The 20056-nt window shown below is 34.1% G+C and overlaps 1 protein-coding gene across 6 annotated transcripts in view; it reads right to left on the reverse strand.

The window, feature by feature from the left end:
* The window catches only part of RPS6KA6 (ribosomal protein S6 kinase A6), a 126984-nt gene that overhangs the window by 32299 nt on the left and 74629 nt on the right, over nucleotides 1-20056 (reverse strand). For all 6 annotated transcript variants that reach the window (XM_019018805.4, XM_055375425.2, XM_063703279.1 and 3 more), the window contains 8 exons: nucleotides 14089-14191; nucleotides 13376-13506; nucleotides 12831-12953; nucleotides 12253-12342; nucleotides 10960-11118; nucleotides 8493-8654; nucleotides 4213-4289; nucleotides 2640-2757 (listed from right to left, as the gene is read on the reverse strand). In XM_019018805.4, the coding sequence (XP_018874350.1) occupies nucleotides 2640-2757; nucleotides 4213-4289; nucleotides 8493-8654; nucleotides 10960-11118; nucleotides 12253-12342; nucleotides 12831-12953; nucleotides 13376-13506; nucleotides 14089-14191 (963 nt within the window). The remainder of the gene's footprint in view (nucleotides 1-2639; nucleotides 2758-4212; nucleotides 4290-8492; nucleotides 8655-10959; nucleotides 11119-12252; nucleotides 12343-12830; nucleotides 12954-13375; nucleotides 13507-14088; nucleotides 14192-20056) is intronic.

Below are 20056 nucleotides of genomic sequence, written 5' to 3' on the forward strand. Positions count from 1 at the left end.
TACCAGGCTAAAAGAGACGTAAGAATAAAACCAAGCTTTGATATGTATTATTACTTAAACACCAGATAGGCCTAAACATAAAATACATGGAACATAGAAAATTGAAAATTCAAGCACAATTGGCAATGTTAAGTCCCCATCTATTTCAGCAGATTTTTTTTTGCATTTTTAAAATAGATCAGTTTTATTCTGCTAGTTCCATAAAAAACAATGTAAACACAAGCATTCTGTACATCTTGCTAGTGAATTCACATAACGCTTAGTTCCCTAATCCTTTGACCTCCTCAATTTCTCCAGTTATTTTCTGTTTGGACCACTGGCCACAGGAGTGGAGTGGGGTTGGGGCTTAGGAGAGAACAATGTGGCTTTTTGGTATGACTTGTTTTATTGCTTGCCCTTTCAGCACACTCCCGTTACTCCTAACACAAAGTTTGAGATTTAAGCCCTTAAACCTACAGGAATCACCATCAGCTTTTTCTTTTTCTGTTTGTTTGTTTGTTTGTTTGTTTGTTTTGCATAGGGATTACTGGGTTAGTAATAGGAGACTGGTATAGAAAGTGGTGAGGAGCCGAAGCCAACAAATTGCTTTAAACACAAGATGAAAATGCTCTGTTCTGTCCACACAAAGAATCACCTAATACTGGTATGAGGCATCTCACTTAGCTGTGGAGAAGTCCTTGGAATTATAGCTCAGAAAGACATTTCCAGCCTTAAGTCAGTAAACCTTTTGGCAATGGGCTAACTGCCTTAAAGGAAAAAAAAAAAAAAGAGGAGTTCTACTTAAAAGATTTTGCAAGTGGAGGCCTGGCGTGGTGGCTCACGCCTGTAATCCTAGCATTTTGGGAGGCCAAGGCAGGCGGATCACGAGTCAGGAGATTGAGACCATCCTTGCAAACACGGTGAAACCCCATCTGTACTAAAAAAATTAAAAAACATTAGCCGGGCGTGGTGGCGGGCACCTGTAGTCCCAGCTACTTGGGAGGCTGAGGCAGGAGAATGGCGTGAACCCAGGAGGCGGAGCTTGCAGTGAGCCGAGATCGCGCCACTGCACTCCAGCCTGGGCGACAGAGCAAGACTCTGTCTCAAAAAATAAATAAATAAATAAATAAATAAATAAATAAATAAATAAATAAAAGACCTTGCAAGTGGAGAACTTGTTCTACAAAGATTCTTGGAAATGTTAACGGAGATAACTGACATGGGTAACTGTGAGCCAACCAGGAACTGTCAACAGCCCGATCTCAGCAGATATTTTTAAAAGGAACACAGGAGATTCATATGCATGGCTTTAAACATTAAAATTGATCCTTGGTAAAATGTATTTTCTGAAGCATAAACTGGATGACTAGAAAATACATATTTAATGAATAATACTAGTAGTTCTAATCACATTACATGGGGAAATTTTGCAAATTACAAATCAACCAAATTGCATAGAAATGAATTTTGGAGTTATAAGGAACCAAAGAAAGATTAGCGCTCAGTTTTCCTGGCTTCCATTCAAGTGTTCCTTCTACTATAGCACACAGCATACTCATACTAAGGTTAAGATCCAAGCACAATCCCTTGTCTGTTTTTCTGATGTTTAAAAGTTAGTGACAAATCCCCGGTTTATTCATCCAGACAACAATCAGGATGCTGGAGTTACTTTGCAATGTATTCTACAAACTGGCTAGTATTCTTGAGATAATTAGCACATATTAACTATAAGCAATTACTTTTGTCATAAAATGTGTTCTACTTCAAATTGTAGCTTAAAAGCTTCTGGGACCTAAAAGCCACATGGTGACAAGTGATGAGTTTTCATTTAAAACTTAAAATTTAAAAATTATAAATGTAAGAAATTAGTTTTCAAGCCTGGGTTGACTATTTTTTCCCCCAAATAAATAAGGCCAGTTATGCTGAAACTTCACTAATATGGCAGCCACTGGCCACATGTGGCTATTAAGTACTTAAAATGTGGGTAGTCCATATTCACACGGCTGTAAGTATAAAATATACAGTACATTTTGAAGACTCAGTAAGAAAAAGTAAAGAATATCTAAATTTTTATATTGAATAGTATTTTGGATATATTAGATTAAACAACACATATTATTAAATTTAATTTCACTTAAAAAATTTAATGTGGCTACTAGAAATTTTTAAAGTGTATTTGCCTTGCATTATATTTCTACTGGACCACTCTAAGCCATCAGGAATGAATATCCAGGTGCCACAGATACATAGTCCATTCATTCTCTAAGAATAAGTTAGCATTATAAAAATTGTCTACATAATCAAGTCAATTTCTGAGCTAAAAGAAAATGATATGGAAATACATGGTAAATCTAGAAATAAACTTTAGTTAGCTTTAAATATACCCTGTTCCCAAGATTTACATTTTTGGTTTTGGTTAATACAGGAACTAGTTAATATTCCCTGCACATATGTAAATTGATCAGAAAGGCAGGTGGCCCAGAAACATGGTAAAACCAAAAGTTATCCTTTGTATATTGTTCAATTCACTCATAGATGTGTTAATTCAAAACACTTACATATGACACCATTAGATACTCTGCAAACACACACTAAGATATAACTTAGGGATTTTAGCAATTTAACATGAATGCAACAAAACAAAACATTATAATTTATACCTTTGCTCCGTCTGAAATATTGTCCCAGTTTCCACCACTCAAAGAGAATTTTCCATTGCCTATACGCAGCAGTATCTCTTCAGGAGTATCATTGGGGCCATTAGCAAATGGAGTGTAGCTATTAATAAAATAGATTTTAATAGACACTAGAGGGTAACATACCCAAACAATGAAAGAGATACAAATATTTACTACATGCAAATATTTACTTCAGCGAATATCATCTCATATTTCCTTTCACTGTTAAAGTCAAATTTTATATTTCAAACCATAAATTTAACCTTAATAAAATGTTTAATAAAATGGAGAATCTTGTTTACATCAATTATTTCTTTTGTCTCTGATTAGCTAATCAATGTAAAATAAAATAAAGGTGGCTTTTCATGTAAAGCTTCAGTCTTAAAACTAGACAACACTAAAACACACATATTCCAGGCATAGGTTAGCAAACAAATATACCTAGTAAAAAGAAAATGTTAATTTCATATATTCATAATGTATTTATTGTCTTGTTTCAATTTATTCATTAACATTTCATCATTATGATCAGTGGAAACGGTTATCATTACTTTTTATTAATATCTATGAAAACTTGGTTGGTTAAATATGTATATCGACACAAAACTCCATAGCCATTACATTTATTATGTAGATCAATCATGTAGATTAATTGTGTTTGATATGCAAACTTTAGCTACCCTTAACTTCAGTATTTACTGTTGTCTATAACTAAATATTTTGCATAAATTTGTAATACCTAAAAGTATGTGAAATGTACTGAGATGTGTAATTAACACCAAGCCATTAAACAATTTAGAGTCACCATTTTTATAACATATTTATAGAGCTCTTGGTATGTCAAGCATATTTAAACTATACTAAATGCACTCTTTAAAATATATGTCTAAGTACATTATAATTACTTGCTAAACTTGGCCATTTTCTCTATTACAACCCTCTTGGAATAATTTCCACATCCATAAGTTTTCACTTCTAAATAAAAGTGCTACTCATTATTGAGAGTAAAATAGTACTTGTATTATTTGTAAAGTATCAACATTAACATAGTCCAATTGTTATTAGATTTGTTTTGAGCTTTTCTTTATCCTTTCAAGGGAAGGTAGTTGTGTGTGTTTCTGTAGTTTAGTATTGTTACTATTTAGATTTGCACAATCTTACTAAATCTCTAGTGCCAGAATAGTTAGAATTCAAGTGCTTAAAAAAAAATCAACTCAATATCAACAAGTTCAGTGGACAAGTTGTTGGTGAAACATGCAATTATTTTATGATTAAATAAATATTTTCAAGATTAAAATACAAATGCACTTTATTTTTAAAAGTTTTAGTTCTGGGTGACATCTGCCTTTTAAAATTATTATGTCATAAATTAGTAGTGCCTCATTCTACACCTTGCTTTATGTTTTTTAATTTTATGTGTAACAATCAATATTAATATTTTGAAATGTAAATGTCATTTTCCTTAAAGTTATTTTAATCTATTCTCTTTCTAGATGAAGATATACAGATGAAATTCAAATAACAATGTTAATGCTTTTGAATATATGTTTCTTACCCAGCCAACATTGTGTAAAAAAGGACTCCTAAACTCCAGATATCACAAGCAGCATCATATCCCTGTTGCATAAGAACCTAAGAAAGAAATACTCATTATATGGTGTTACTCAATATAAACTCAATTTTCTCCCAAAGAAGTTGTTTTACTTCTAATAATCTCACAAAAGTTCGTAATATAAAAACTTCAACCATTTTATGCACTTGTAGTAAAGACATAACCCCTGACACCTCAATGAGTTTTCTCTCCTCCTCTTAGGAAACCAGATATAGAGAAATCTAAACTTAAGGTTAACATGTACAGAGATTTTAATGTATACTATATACAGTACTAAGGCTTTTAATTCTGTCACTGATTCTACGAGGTAGATAATATTCCAATTTTGAAGATGAGGAAACTGAAGTGAATGTTAAGTAACTTACCCAACATTACAAAACTAGTAAGTAGTAGAACACGAAGTCTTATTTAAGCCTGTGTTTTTAATATCTATGATAACTGCCTCTTTACTACACAAGATATGGCAAGATAATATATGATCTCACAAAAGCAGAATGAATTTATATTTTACCATACAAGGTCAATGTCTTGAAAACAGCAGTATATTTATGGACCACAAGTACACATTTGAAAAATACTGAATGGCTTCATTATTTTTCATACAATAATTTAGGAAGCTGTTTTTTGGGGCCAGTGTTAATAAAAATCAAATAATACATTTGCTATGTATTCATGTGAGATTTGAGATTTAGCTACAAAGTTAATAGAGTTCATTAGAAAAATAAAGAGATGAAATGAGGCCATTTTCTTTCCATTTAGAAAAACAAGCCCACTGCTAAAGCCTCTAGGCATAGGAACAAAATAGAAACATTATTAATGCATTAACACTGGGGATTATATAACCACCAGCATGAATTTCTCATCTATAAAAGGCTAAAAATGTTAGTGTTTGGCTTTGACAACTGCCAAACATGAATAAAGAGTATATAACAAACTTAAAATTTGAAATATGCTTTTTTCCTAGTCTTAGTGTATTCATAAAAACACACATGTGCAAAATTAAGAGGGTAAAGAGGATATAAAAACATAATTGGCTTATATAAATAATACAAGTAGGGAACTATAAAGTACTTAACAAATAACAAGGTATAGCTAAACCACTCATATCATGGTAAATGTTAAGTTGGCATACTCTAGTAAAACATAGACTTCTACTGATTTTATTCCCTTATCTCTTCATTTTTCTCATCACATCTTACAGTTCCAATCATCACCATGTTTTCCCTGATTCCCTTAGGAAGCTTTTTAAAGTTTCCCAAGTGATCCAATGCATAGCTAAGGTTGAGGGCCACTGCACAGAAACTACTTGGACAGGTGAGAATTAATCAAGTCAGCTGTAGGTACCATATACTCCTATAACCTTCCTAGTTATGAGGACAGACTTGCGCAGGAGGTGTCATATTGCTTAATTAGGGCCAAACATGAAAAACTTGTTTTAGGTAAAGAAGAAACAGTCCATTTTTTTTCTAGAGCTAGTCTCAATGCCCTTATAAAAGTGAGCATATAATCATAAAAGAAACAAGGCAGAGTGGTAGGATGAATGAAAGAGTACAGAGGTTATGTTTCACACCTTTTTACTTGTATCAAGTTAAATACAAAGATAGAAGTCACAATTAAAGTAGTCAGTGGCATAAGTCTCTCTCTCATTTGGCTTCCCAAGTCAGCAGAAAGTAACATACACAGAGCTCCTCATTCCTGTTGCTCAAATCAATTAACGTTTGGGGCAAACTATATGACAGCCCAGAGAAAGAGCAAAGGAGAGTTAACTTCAAAATTAGTTTATAAAAAGCTACAGACACAGTATCCCTCAACTTTTTTGTAAGCCCCATTAATTCAGGAACTTCTTTAACCTCAGTAGGCTTATAATAACAGTTGAATAATATAACGTAGTGGATTTGCCTTTATCGAAGAACAAAATATTTTAGAGATATATTCACTTTTTGCAACACAGGTATAGTAGAAAAGCACATCTACCTAATAAACCCCAAGAGGTTGATCAAACTGATGCATAATCTAAAAACTAAAAGAATATTTTCTCCTTATTGTTAAGCTAAAATTGCAATAATCAGTGTAGCTCTTAGCAAACAAAAACTTTATGCATTGTGAAATAATGAATGTATACCCCCATAAATGCCATTTTTTATTGAAATGTCTGTATCGATACTTGAATCTTTCCAATTCTAGTTTAAAAAAGAATGCATTTTTATATTTTACTAATACCTTTTGAAAGCGTCTGAAATTTCAGAAACAAACCTCACTAAAAATACTCTCTGTGGTTCATTAATAACAATTTACAAATATATTATTGATTCCTAGCATGGGCTTCATCACTCAAAAATAAAACTTTCAAAGTATTTTGAAAATACAAATACTAGTCAAAGGTAGTTCAAGCACTAGTTAGAGAGAAGTGGTCTCCAGATGCCCACCTGAAAACCTTCACTATTACAATGGTAAAAGTGTCTTACTACAGTGTACGTCTGTTGGGAAAAAAACATCAATGGGCTGTATTCTACTCTCTGGGTTTGATTACCTAACCATTAATCTAAAACTGTTTACCTAACCATTAATCTAAACACGGACATATTATATATTTTTCATTTTAATGTCTGTTGTTGATATGTTCATATGGTACATATTCACCTTAACATTTTTCCAGTGAGAAGTTGCCATAATACTAAGTAGTTTACGTCCACAAGATTAAGTCAATATTAAATATTTGGCTATTAAAATGGTTATTCTATACTCTGCTCTTATGTCTACTGTATAAATCTGTTACAATATTTATGAGGACCTTTATGATGACCATATATGCTATACATAACAGAAGAGCACTATCTCAAATATTCTGTCCTCCTATAAAACCACTGAAATGTCCTAAAAAGGCTAATTTTTTTATGTGCAGGCTATTATCTCATACACCTTAGGGCAGTACAATATATTGTAACAGATAAAAACTTGTACATTATTTTATGAATTTTGTTAAAATATAGATTAAATCACATTCTCCGAATACATACATAATTTCTTAGTCAAATCTCTTATCATAAAAAGCTTATAAAACAGATGTTCTGCCTGTTCTTCAATATCAGTATAGTATTTTCTATATTTCTATTTTCATTATTAAAGTTATTTTTATAGTAGCTACTTTAAAATAAAGACTGATTTATATTAAAATACAAGTGGCTTGTTGTTAATATATCTGATGTGCAATATTTCCCTGAAAAAGCTAGTATTTGATATAAAAATAAAATCATAAAATATATAGAAGATAGGAATTCTTCTCAAATTATTTTACTCTGCTTCTCCTTTGATTGACATATCAATTTTTTCAAATCTGAAGAGTTTTAGGTATTTCGATTTTCGTTGAATATGTAATTACATGTCAGTATTATCCATAACATATAAGAACAGCTACTGACTTGACAAAGAAAGCTTATAAAGAACTTATATGGCCAATGCCATCTCTTGATTCATTTTTCCCCAACTTCACTTTCACTGCTATGGAAATTGCTAATGTCAAAGCTCTCATCCCCATGGTTAGCATGAATGTTACAGCTTCCCAAATGTGAAATCTGTACCACAGCCTCCCCTTTCCTGACTCTTCTCCCTAAGAGCATCACCTTTCCTGACTCTTCACCCTAATATTTAGATATAAATATTATTTTCCAAGAAAAATCCCCATGGCTTACAAAAACCCCTGTGTGGCTATTTTCTCCGGGAGTTAGAAGATCCTAAAGACAATCGAGGATAGCACTGCCCTTGTATGTTATTTATAATGCTAATCTATATAAATTACCTAATGTTCAGTACAATTTAACATGCCTGATGAATCTATCCCAGCTTTTTTATTAAGTGAATGCTGGGTCTTGAATAAGTCATTGAAGTACCTCGAGCCAGTTTCCTCATTTAGAATACATAATATACTGAAGCTGTGGCTATCTTTTCCCTACCTCCCAACTCTAAAATGATATGATTCTGAAATTAGTATATAACCCAACAGAATAGAATAGCCTGATTATTACATTCTGGTTGGTTTTAGATGCTAGTTACCAGTGTAAATATTTATATTAGGGGCTATGAGAATTCCCTGATTTAAAGAACTTTAAAACTGAAAAGGGCAAGATAACAGCTTTTATCTGCCTACCATAACATTCATATGGCATCATATAGATTCAACTAAAGGAAAAGAATGAAAGGCAAATGGTGAAGTTTTTAAGGAATACCTCAGGTGCAACAAAGTTTGCAGTGTAGCATGGAGTTAAGAGAAGTCCATTTTCTCCTCGAAGTTGTTTTGCAAACCCAAAATCACATATCCTGATTGAATCTGCACTGGCTGATTCATCCATGTATAAAATATTACTAGGTTTAAGATCACGATGAACAACCTTGAATATAAAGGAAAAAAGCATTATATCTATATAATTAACTAAATATCTGAAAAATAAAACATTATATCTATATAATTAACTAAATATCTGAGAAAAAGAAACTTTCCAAATTACAAAATTTTGAAAATGACATTTTGCTCAAGCTTAATAGCCTAAAAGATACACAGGAAATTCTGTCTGTCAGATAGATGTTCCAGTTTCTATTCTCTCAAAAGCCACTAGTTTTGTTAACCATTTCTAATCTCAATATATCTAAGCTCAATTCTCAGATCCACTTTTGGACATGCCATAATTTATATCACTTAGCATTATACATAACATATAAGAACAGTTCCTGACTTACAAACTAAACTAAGTTTAGACTTAGTCCATAATGGACTAAGACCCTACTCAACACTCCCCTCCTTGAAGTAAACAACCATAAAACCTGGATATAATACAAAAATCAACTATCTGAAGGCACTGGAGAATGAACAGAAGCAGATATACTCTGATGAGGAGTACACACTTTGTTGAAGGAGGGAACACAGGAAACTATACAAGGAGGTTTCCATATCTGTGGCTTTTAGCCTGGGTTTAAGTGCAATCCCTATGGTACACAGTGGTGGTAAAGACATGTGGAAAAACCCTCAGACCTTCTGGCTTAGAGGACCAGAAAGGAGATGCTGGAAAACTCTGAATGCTGAGTGGAGGAATATTATAAAGGAAAGAGCCAGAACTGATCCTTGAATCAAAAATGTGTGGAACAGGATCAAAATAATTTGTATAAAGACAAATAATATGAACAAAAACCAGAGCTGCTGGCCCCAAAACTAGTTTTCAGTTCAAGCCCAGCCAAGAAAATTACCCACTTAAACAAATGAAACAATAATAACTATTGGAGAAAAATAATGAAATATGAAAATCTCTATAACTGATTATCATAATACTTAGGATACAATCCCAAATTATCTGTTATACAAAGAACCAAGAAAATGGAACACAGTCTTAAGAAAATCAATAAATTCTGATTCCAAGATGAACCATGCTAAAACAGATAAGGATTTTAAAGTGACTATCATAATGATCCTCAACAAAGTAAAACAAAATATGCTTTCAATGCATTAAACTCTCAGCAAAAGAAGGGAAGTCTCGGCAGAAAAATAGAAACAATAAAGAAGAAACAAATAAAATGTAGGACTGGTAAAAAAAAATGCTGAAATTCCCCCATGTGATAAGTTCCCTACTAGTACTATCTATTTCATGTAAGTTATCCTTATCTTTAATCAGAGTTTACTATGCTAAAGCTCTTTAAGGATAAGGACCAGGTCTCACTCATGTTTGAATCCACAACACTTTTTACAATGCCTGGCATGTAGAAATGCTCAATATGTGTCTTATTAATTTAGTTAATTGAAGTAAGAACCTGAAGGTTCATACAATAATAAAGAAGAGACGCCTATGATGCTTTTCTCAGAAATTCTCTTCATGCTTTATTTCAGAGAGGGTTGGTAAAGACAATCAAAAAATTAAATTATAAAAAGCTACTGTTTAGCATTATATATTAAAAAATACTGAAAACACACTTTATTAAACCACACACAAAATTGAGTACTAGTTTATTTTTACTAATTATAAGAGGGGCTCATGCAGAGTTTTCATTATGTCAATTCTAAATTGCCATTTTAAATTTCTTTATTAAGTTGGTACATATCTACTATTACAACTGATTCAAACTTAAATTTTTAAATTACTTCCTACTTTGTTTTTTTATACAGTTATATATATTAAAAGTTCCCTTTTTTTGTAACTCAGTTCATTTGCCTTCTTTATGAAAGGACAGGAAGCAAAATAACAAGCCTGCCCCTTCACCACAAAATTTAATATAGTAATACTTCAAATGTTTAGAATACACATTTCTTACTATATTTAGGGAAGGAGCTGGCAAGGTTCAAGATACATGTTAGGTAATCTGAACTTTATATGTTAGGTAACTTGAATAATAGTCACTGTATGTCTTTGGTTAATTCTTTTATGTCTGACTTTTAAGTCTAAGTTTCATAATTTCAAGGTCAAAGTTAGGTACATTTATATAATTCAAACCACTTTTTAAATGAATATGCTATTAAATCAGGGCCAATTGGCAGAGAGAAAATAATTATTTCCTAAATCCATAAGCTTCACTACATTGTGAGTTCTATTAGGATATTCTCTATAGAAATATATGTGAATAAAAGCAATTTATTTTAGGTGGCATCATCTCCTATATTTTTATGAAGATATAGGTCTCAGAATAGAAAGAAAAAAGTTAACTACAACTTACTCCTTGACAATGAAGATAGTCAACTGTCTTACTTATTACATATAGTATATCACTAGCCTCCCGTTCCGAGAAACATTTTTGTTTGAGAATACGGTCAAGTAACTCTCCTCCTTTCATTAAATCCGTAACAAGGTAAACATATCTACCATCATCAAAGACCTACAAAAGAATGCAGTTTTAAAATGTTATTATTTATAATTACAATTCTATAATTCTTAAATTATATTTTAATTATATTTACCTTTCTACTAGACTTCCCTCTAGTATTAGAAACAAAAAAGACATCATTCCTTTACTGTTAATGCAGTACAGGCTGTACTAAAGGTTGAACTGGCTAAACAGTCACCTACACAGTCCCATGAAACCATGTTAAACATATAATTTTATTGCCTTTTGAAGTTATAGGTTGCAGTTCATCAAAGAAAGAAATTAAAAAATAGAACTCTGTGCCTCTCAAATGACCTCTATCTCAATTTTTTTACTGTATTATAGCTACTTCTCTTCCCCAAACGTAAGCTTCTTTCTGAAAGTAAATACATTATTTATTTTTTATACCCTTCCCTCAGTTCATTATCTGATTTGGTATCTTAAATATTGGTTGAATTCCAATAGTATACCAAGGAAAACAAATAAGAAAAGTATTTATACACTTTTCACTCAGGGCATGTATGATAAACACACACACACACACACACACACCACAGTAGTTTAAAGATTACAAATCAAAGTGCATATCATTTTCTGACACAAATTGATCAAGGTGATAGTTGACTTTTCTGTCTTGTATAAAGAGAAAAGAACATTATCTCCTTATGTGAAAAGTGAGCATTCAGTAACATATTAATGAGTTATACATTCATTTTACAAAACTATAGACTAAGACTACTTCACTCCAGAAACAATCCATAATGCTATAGCCAATTACTATACAATCAAGAAAGTAAAATATTCAAGAATTTGGCAGATCCCCAATCTCCTATATCTTCTGTATTGATAGCACTACAGAATAATAATTGGTGTTAGCTACAATGTTAACTAGTTAACCAGCCAGAATATATTCATGTAATGAGGAAATTCTCATTTACCAATCATCATAGTTATTTTTGATATTCTATAAGACTAGAAGTATAGAATCACAGGAAAAAAAGAATTAAAGTGGCAATTTAAGAGTCCTGAGATTTTTGAGGCATGAAAATAAATATGCTAAAGACATTAAAAGTTTCAATAAGAAAAATAAAGTTCCAATTCATAACTTCATTAGCTTAGCTGATACCTAGATTTAGAAATACCTACATCCTTCAAAGTAATAATGTTGGGATGTTGTCCATAGCGCATCAATATTTCAATCTCTTCTGAAGGGTCTCGCTTACTTTTGTCAATGATCTAAGAAATAAGAAAAAAGAAAAATATCTGAGGCAAACAAATTATTTTGTCTAAAATGAGTATTTTCCATTTGGTTATATTTTTGAAGAAATGCTTAAAAACTCAAGAACAATGCTTACCTCATATTATTTTAACATTTAAAAACATAAGTAAAAAACTTAACAGAAAAAAAGAAAATTTTAACATTATATCCTATTTCACTGAAATTGTACCAATGATGACGTGATTGTAATTATCACAACTGCTCAATCTTAACATAATACATGTATAACAAAATTATTCAAATGCAAAAATTCATGAAATACACTGTTCCTACATAACAAAGGCTTGAAAAGAAATTCAAAAATGAAAATATTAAGTCTCGGAGTTCTTTCTCATCATCTTATCTTTCCTATCTTCATTTACTCCACTGAAAATGTTTGTCAGTTGACTCATAATTTAAATTACATGCATAAAACAAACAAGAAAGCTAGGCTCAGAGACAATACCTTCACTGCAAATTCCATGTTGGTAGTTGCATGTATGCATCGCTTGCAAACAGAGTAGGAGCCAACACCAATATCCTCTTTCAATTCATATACTTCACCAAATTGTGCAGCATTTCCATTTATCTGTTTATTTTTAAAAAGTAAAATACTAAGGAGAATGAAATATTTTCACATTTTCTGTCTTTTGTCCTAAATATACATTCATCTTAAGCCTTAAACTAGAATAATTCATTCTACAGAAGTTTTATCGACATTTATAAATGGCGTGAACCAATCCTTTCTTGATACCCACAGGCAATATAATAAATCAACTAGCTTATACATCACCCTTCTATTTTATTCAAAAGAGGCCACATAAATATAATTAAAAGTTACCACTGTCTGCTCTTTTCCAAAACACACAGGGACATATTTAATTCATGATTTATACCAATAGATAAACAAAGAAGTTAAAAATCACCTTAAAAAAAACGATTAAAAATACATCAGCAATAACAGAGAAATAATTATCCCAAAACTGAATAATGTGATTAAGTGGAATTTACCTGAACAATTGGTAATACATTTGCACTTGTGATAGGAGTGATTTTATATTCTTCTGCAATAGAAGTTGCAACAAAGCTGAATCCTTTGAAGAGCTGATGAGCATTTGCACTGGCTGGCAAACCGGGAGAATCTAATGTCCAAATAATTACATTTAATTATAACTACACACAGAATTCTATGATATAAAGTGTCAGAATTTCTTTAACTATAAAGGAAACCATTAAATGCTACTAACATATTATATATTTGATTTATTATATATTATCTGTCTCCTCCCATCTGTATACATGCTCCATTTTAGTCAGCATTTTTTGTCTGTTCTTTTCACCACTGCATCCTCATTGCTTAGTACATAGTAGGTATTCAATATTTCTTGAGTGTATGTATGAAACTGTAAAAGACAGAGTAATATATCTCACGTCTTACCTCCTACCCCATCCTGTAAATCATTAGCATGCCAAAGGACTTATAAAACAAAGAAATAAACTTGCCACCCTTTGACCAAGTTCCTTCCTTCCTGATAAATATTTCCCATTTAAAACATCTACTTGACAGCTGCCCAAGCAATGTTTTGTATAGGATCCATATTTCCCATGGACAAATCAACTCTCTGCAAATTTACCATTCTTTTAGTTTTTACTTCACAAGAAAGTTTATTTTTAAACTATCTACTTAAATAAAATCTCTGATTTTACAGATAAACATGCATTACCTTTAGGTGTTTTTGCAGTAAATTCAGGATCAAAACAAAAAGTATCATCTGGTTTTCCAGAAGCAGGTTTGAAAGGAGGTTGAACTTCTCTTTTATATAATTTCTAGAAGGGACAACCAGATAACACAAAACATATTAAGACTTTAAAAATTATTATACTTTGTAAAACAAAGCAGAACATAATATTCACAGTCCATAATAGAAGACTAACAATTTCATAGTTTCAGATACCTGTTAACCAAATTCTAAAATTTTGAGAGATAATGTTCAAAATGTAATGAGGCCAAGAAACATAGCAATGATGCCACAAGCTGAATTCACAAGGAATGCTCAATTTTGGATATCAGAAGTTTTTGAATGCTCATTGATAATATAACCATGCAAATACAGCACAGTAATAACTAAAATGCTCAAGGCTTTCAAAATCAATAATTATTTTTCAGAAGTGCATATTTCATCTAAAATATTGTTTTCACATAAAAAATATACATTAAATGTACTGTTTAGGCTTGTATCAGATAATTGAAAATTTAGTCGTCTAACAATCTATCTTGCTAAAATCTATGCTTTTGAAAGGCATAGAAAATTTCTAATAATATATAAAAGCCACTTCTTTTGAAATCTATTTTTTAAAAAGCTTACAGTCCCACAGTGGGGAAAAATAAATAGGGAATTACTTTTGAGTAATTTTTATGTATTTAAATATGTAAACATGACTTCTAGTTCATTATGGCTTACTAGAAACAGCTAGTGGGCTAGCGGATGCCTCTCTCATGGTGAGGAATCAAAATAGCAATAAATATTGACACTTCAAGTAGATTTTCTAAGAGGCCACACTAGAATTCATCAGAGAAGTGATGGAATTGGGAATCACAGAAAGAAGAGAACAAATCCATGCCGTCAGGTGAACTGAGACTGGTGTGGAGCCAGGAGATCTTCGATGCAGGGAAGGGAAGATTGAGTGAGAGACCCCCAGGATTCCACAATTCTGCCACAGACTTTCAATGCTAACCATAGGTAAACTCCCTTGAATCCCCTAGGCCTCCAGTTTAATACATGGAGCTGCCTGGAATCTGTGCAGAGGTACTGCTCAAGCCCATGTGGAATCCCATGGACTTTTGATCCCTGAGCAGCCTGGCACCGGCTGCTGCCACCTCACTAGGCAGGGAGCAGGGGAGGCTGGTACTTGCGCACACCTCAAAGACAGATACTGCAGCTGCGGTACAGAGGAGTGAGCAGAATGCACGCTGCAAAGACTGCCGGCCTCAGCTGTTCCCTTCTAAATGAGGCCTCCCTTCTTCAGTGTTGGGTCTATAGCACAGCTGCCCTGCCCTTACATGTATATACTGGCCACAGCCTGGCGTTCTTCTTAGATCCCAGCCCCCAGAGGCTCGTGACCCGCTCTTCAGCTCCCTCAATAGCTGTGCCCAACACCACCATCACACTTGCCACTCCTGGGCCAAGGAGACAGTGGGGAAACTGGGCACCTTTGTGTGCCCACCAAAGTGAAATCCACTGCTGCTCCTTCAGGAGGGAAGTGCAGGTGGGCCAAGCACCCCATAGCTGCCAACCTTCATTGCTTCAGCTGAAGGGGTCTGCCTTCCCCAGTGAAAGGCCAGCAGCCCAGAGGCCCTGCTCCCAACTATTTCACCTGTTACCTGGAGGTCTTCTGAGAGCCTAGCACCCCATAGGCCTGTGATGGGCCTTGGGACTTCGACCACATAAGCATTCTGCAGGCCATTCTGAGAGCCCAGACCCCAAAGCATGTGATCAGCCATGGGAATCCCCCCACCAGAGCGTTCTGCCATAATCTGAGAATCCTGTGGGCCCTTTTAAGAGACCAGCTCCCACAGGCCTGTGATCAGCCATAGGGACCCAATCACCTGAGTGTTTTGCTATATTCTGAGCATTCTGTGGGCACTCCTGAGAGCCCAGCCCCACAGGTCTGCAATATGCATTGATGCACCAACTGCCTGAGCATTCTGCAACTGCCTAAGCATTTTGTAGGCCCTTCTGAGATCCCAGCCTCCACAGGCACATGATGTACCCTAGGACTCCCACTTCCAGAGTACTCTCCCTGCCTCTGCTTGAGAGTTCTGCCTGTGACTCCAAGAACCAGCCCATCACTCCCTATCATAGCCAGCAGCAGGATTCTAGAGACTTAACAAGTCCACTGGCCTGATCCTGGTACACTTCTTACAGGACTCATACATGCTGTCCGCTGGGCATTCTGGGGGATAAGGAATTGGAAGTTTGCCTAGTCCTGTCTACCACTGCTAGTACATGACCATGCCTCAACCTGGGGTCTGAGCTCAGATGGACCCAACCAGACGATACTGCCACAGCTAATACCCAACTGTGTGTGCTAAAAAGTGGAGCCCCTCTGTGATATCTACAGAAAGCAGAAGCATTACCCATTGGCAAACAGGTGAGTCACAAAGCTGTGTGTATTGGACTGATTCAGGAGGTTCCACCCAGAAACAACTCCCATAGACAAGTGTCTTCTGTGGCTATCAGCTATACTGTGGTCTGGAGATACACGGCAGTTGTGCATTTGAACTGAGAGCCATGAGCTCTGAGTCAGGGGTGTGATAGGTAAATAGAACATATTGCTACCTGTCTAGGATGTGAAGCTAGTCCTCCTACTCTCTGCTGAGATCTTGGCACTGTTCACCAGGTACTCCCCCAACCATGCCTGTCAGGGCTGGCTCCCCAGTTCATCATTGGGGTATTTGTGTGCAAGCCAGACAGTCAAGCTCTGCCTAGCTCTCTTTCCCCTCACCCCTCATGGGACAGGAAGGTCAGGGAACCTGGCATTCCACTGTCCAGCCCATCATCTGAAACAACATAGAGCACCACACAATAAACAAATATCAAGTGCATACCGATCTGCTTTTGCCACAGCTGGCTTGTACTGGTAAATGCCACCTACCGCCCTATAGATTGAACTGTAAAACCCAACATAAAAACCTGACTAAGAAGTGCACAGGCCTATAGAAACGAAGCCAAAAGACTTCTGGCTACTTCCCAACCTACTCTACAGTCACACCCCCCAAGAGGGGCGGCGGCAGGGGGTGAACCACGTCCAAATGAAAATAAATTCAAAAGTAATATGTGGCAGCTTCTACAGATAAGAAGGAACCAACATAAGAACTTCAGGACTATGAAGAAAAAGAATGTAATGACATCCCCAAAACGTCACAGTACCTACCTAGCAATGAATCTTAATCAAATGAAAACTTTGAAATGACAGATAAAACATTCAAAATATGGATTGTAAGGAAGCTCAATGAAATCCAAAATAAAGTCAAACACATACAAACAAACACAAAGAAATCAGAAAACAATTCAGGAGATAAAAGATAAATAAATATATATATATATATATATATTTTTAAATTCTGGAAGTGAAAAAAAGATGAAAGGAATTTCAAAACAGAATTGAAAACTTTAATAACATACTAGACCATGCATAAGAAATAATTTTGAGCATGAGGGCTGGTCTTTTGAATTAAATCAGATAAAATTAAAGAATAAATAATTTTTAAAAAATGAACAAAGTCTTTGAGAAATATGGGATAATGTAAAGTGACCAAACTTGCAACTTATAGGCAGAAAGAAAAAAGAAAAGAAGTTTGGAAAGCATAATTGAGGAACTAATTCAGGAAAATATCCCCAATCTTGTTAGAGACGTAGACATCCAGATATAAGCAATTCAGAGAACACCTAGAAGACACTACAGAATACAAACATGACCGAGGGATAAAGTCGCCAGACTATTCAAGTTCAATGTGAAAGAATAAATCATAAAAGAAGCCAGAGAAAAGCATCAAATCACCAATAAAGGAAATCTCATCAGACTGACAGTGGACTTCTCAGCAGAAATTTTAACAAGCCAGAAGAGAATGGGGACCTAATTTTAGCTTCCTTTAAAAAGTGCCATCCAAGAATTTTATATCCAGCCAAAATAAGCTTCATAAAATGAAGAAGACATAAAGTCATTAACCGAAAAGAAAACACGAGAGGAATTTATCACCATTAAACAGGCCCCATAAGAAATGCTCAAAGACGTTCTAAAGATGGAAACAAAAGTATGTCACTCACCATCATAAAGGCACACATAAGTAGAAATCTCAAAGATCCTATAAAACAATCATACAATTGAGAATCCAAGGCAACTAGCTAGCAACATTATGACAGGATTAAAACCTCATATATCAATATAACCTTCAACATAAATGCCTAAATGTTCCAAAATACGTAGACCAGCAAGTTGGGTAACAGACAAAAACCAACTATCTGCTGCCAAAAAGAGACCCACAGAATAGCTAAGCACACCTACAGACTTAAAGTAAAGGGGTGGAAAAAGATATAGCATGCAAATAAAAAACACAACAAAGCCGAAGTAGCCATTCTCATATCAGATAAAACAGACTTTAAACCAGCAACAGTAAGAAAAGGCAAAGAAAGGCATTATATAATGATAAGGGCTCAATTAAACCAAAAGATTTAATTATCCTAAATATATATTCATCCAACACCAGAGCGCTCAGATTCAAAAACAAATACTAATAGACCTAAGAAAAGAGATTGATGGCAATACAATAATAGTGGGGGACTTCAATACCAAGTGACAACACTAGACAGGTCATCAAGGCAAACGTCAACAAAGAAACTCTAGACTTAAACTGGACTCTAGACCAAATGGATGTTTACTGAATATTCTAATCAACAACTACAGCATATACATTTTTCTCCACCGCACATGTAACACTCTCCAAAACTGAACATATGCTTGACCATAAAGCAAATTTCAATACATTCAAGAAAATCAAAATCACATCAAGTATCCTACTGGACCACAGTAGAATAAAATTAGAAATCAATACCAAGGGGAACTCTCAAAGCTACACAAGTACATGGAAATGAAACAAGTTGCTCATGAATGACTTTTGGGTGAACAACAAAATCAAGGCAGGAATAAAAAAATTGAAATGAATGAAAATAGAGACACAACATAACAAAACGTCTGAGACACAGCTAAAGCAGTGCTAAGAGGAAAGTTTTTAGTGTTAAATGCCTAAATCAAAAACACAGAAAGATCTCAAATCAATGACCTATTGTCAAACTACACGAAACTAGAATAACAAGAAAAACCAAACCCAAAGCTAGAAGAAGACAAAAAATAACTAAGTCTCATTTCGCTGAATAAAATGAGATTGCGACCAAAAAAAGGATCAACAAAATGAGAAGCTGGTTCTTTGAAATAATAAACAAAGTTGATAGACCTCTAGATGGTTTAACCAAGAAGAAAAGAGAGAAGATTCTAACAAGTACAATCAGAAATTGAAAAGGGCACACATGGCAATGAATACCACAGAAATATATATAAAAGATGATCAGTGATTACTATGAACATGTATATACACACAAACTAGAAAAGCTAGATGATGGATAAATTCCTGGAAACATACAGTCTCCCAAGATTGAACCAGGATGAAACAGAAAACACAAACAGACAAAAGGAATAGTGAAACTGAGCCAGTAATAATAAAATGTTCCATCAAAAAAAGCCAGGACCACACAGGTCTAGAAACAAGTTTTTCCAGACATGCAAAGAAGAGCTGGTGCCAATCTTACTAAAACTGTTCCCAAAAATTGAGGAGTTGGGAATCCTTCCTAATTAATTCTACAAAACCGGTATCATCCTGAGAGCAAAATCAGGTAAGGACACAACCAAAAAAGAAAACTGCCAGCCAATATCCCTGATGAATATAGATGCAAAAATCCTCAACGAAATACTAGCAAACCAAATCCAACAGCACATGCAAAAAACAGTTAATCGTGATCAAGTGGATTTTATTCTAGGGATGAAAGGATGGATCAACATTTACTAATCAATAAATGTAAATCACCACATAAACAAAATTATAAACACAAATCATGTGATCATCTCAATAGATGCGGA

The sequence above is a fragment of the Gorilla gorilla genome, chromosome X (genome assembly GCF_029281585.2).
Source record: "Gorilla gorilla gorilla isolate KB3781 chromosome X, NHGRI_mGorGor1-v2.1_pri, whole genome shotgun sequence".
NCBI lineage: Eukaryota > Metazoa > Chordata > Mammalia > Primates > Hominidae > Gorilla > Gorilla gorilla.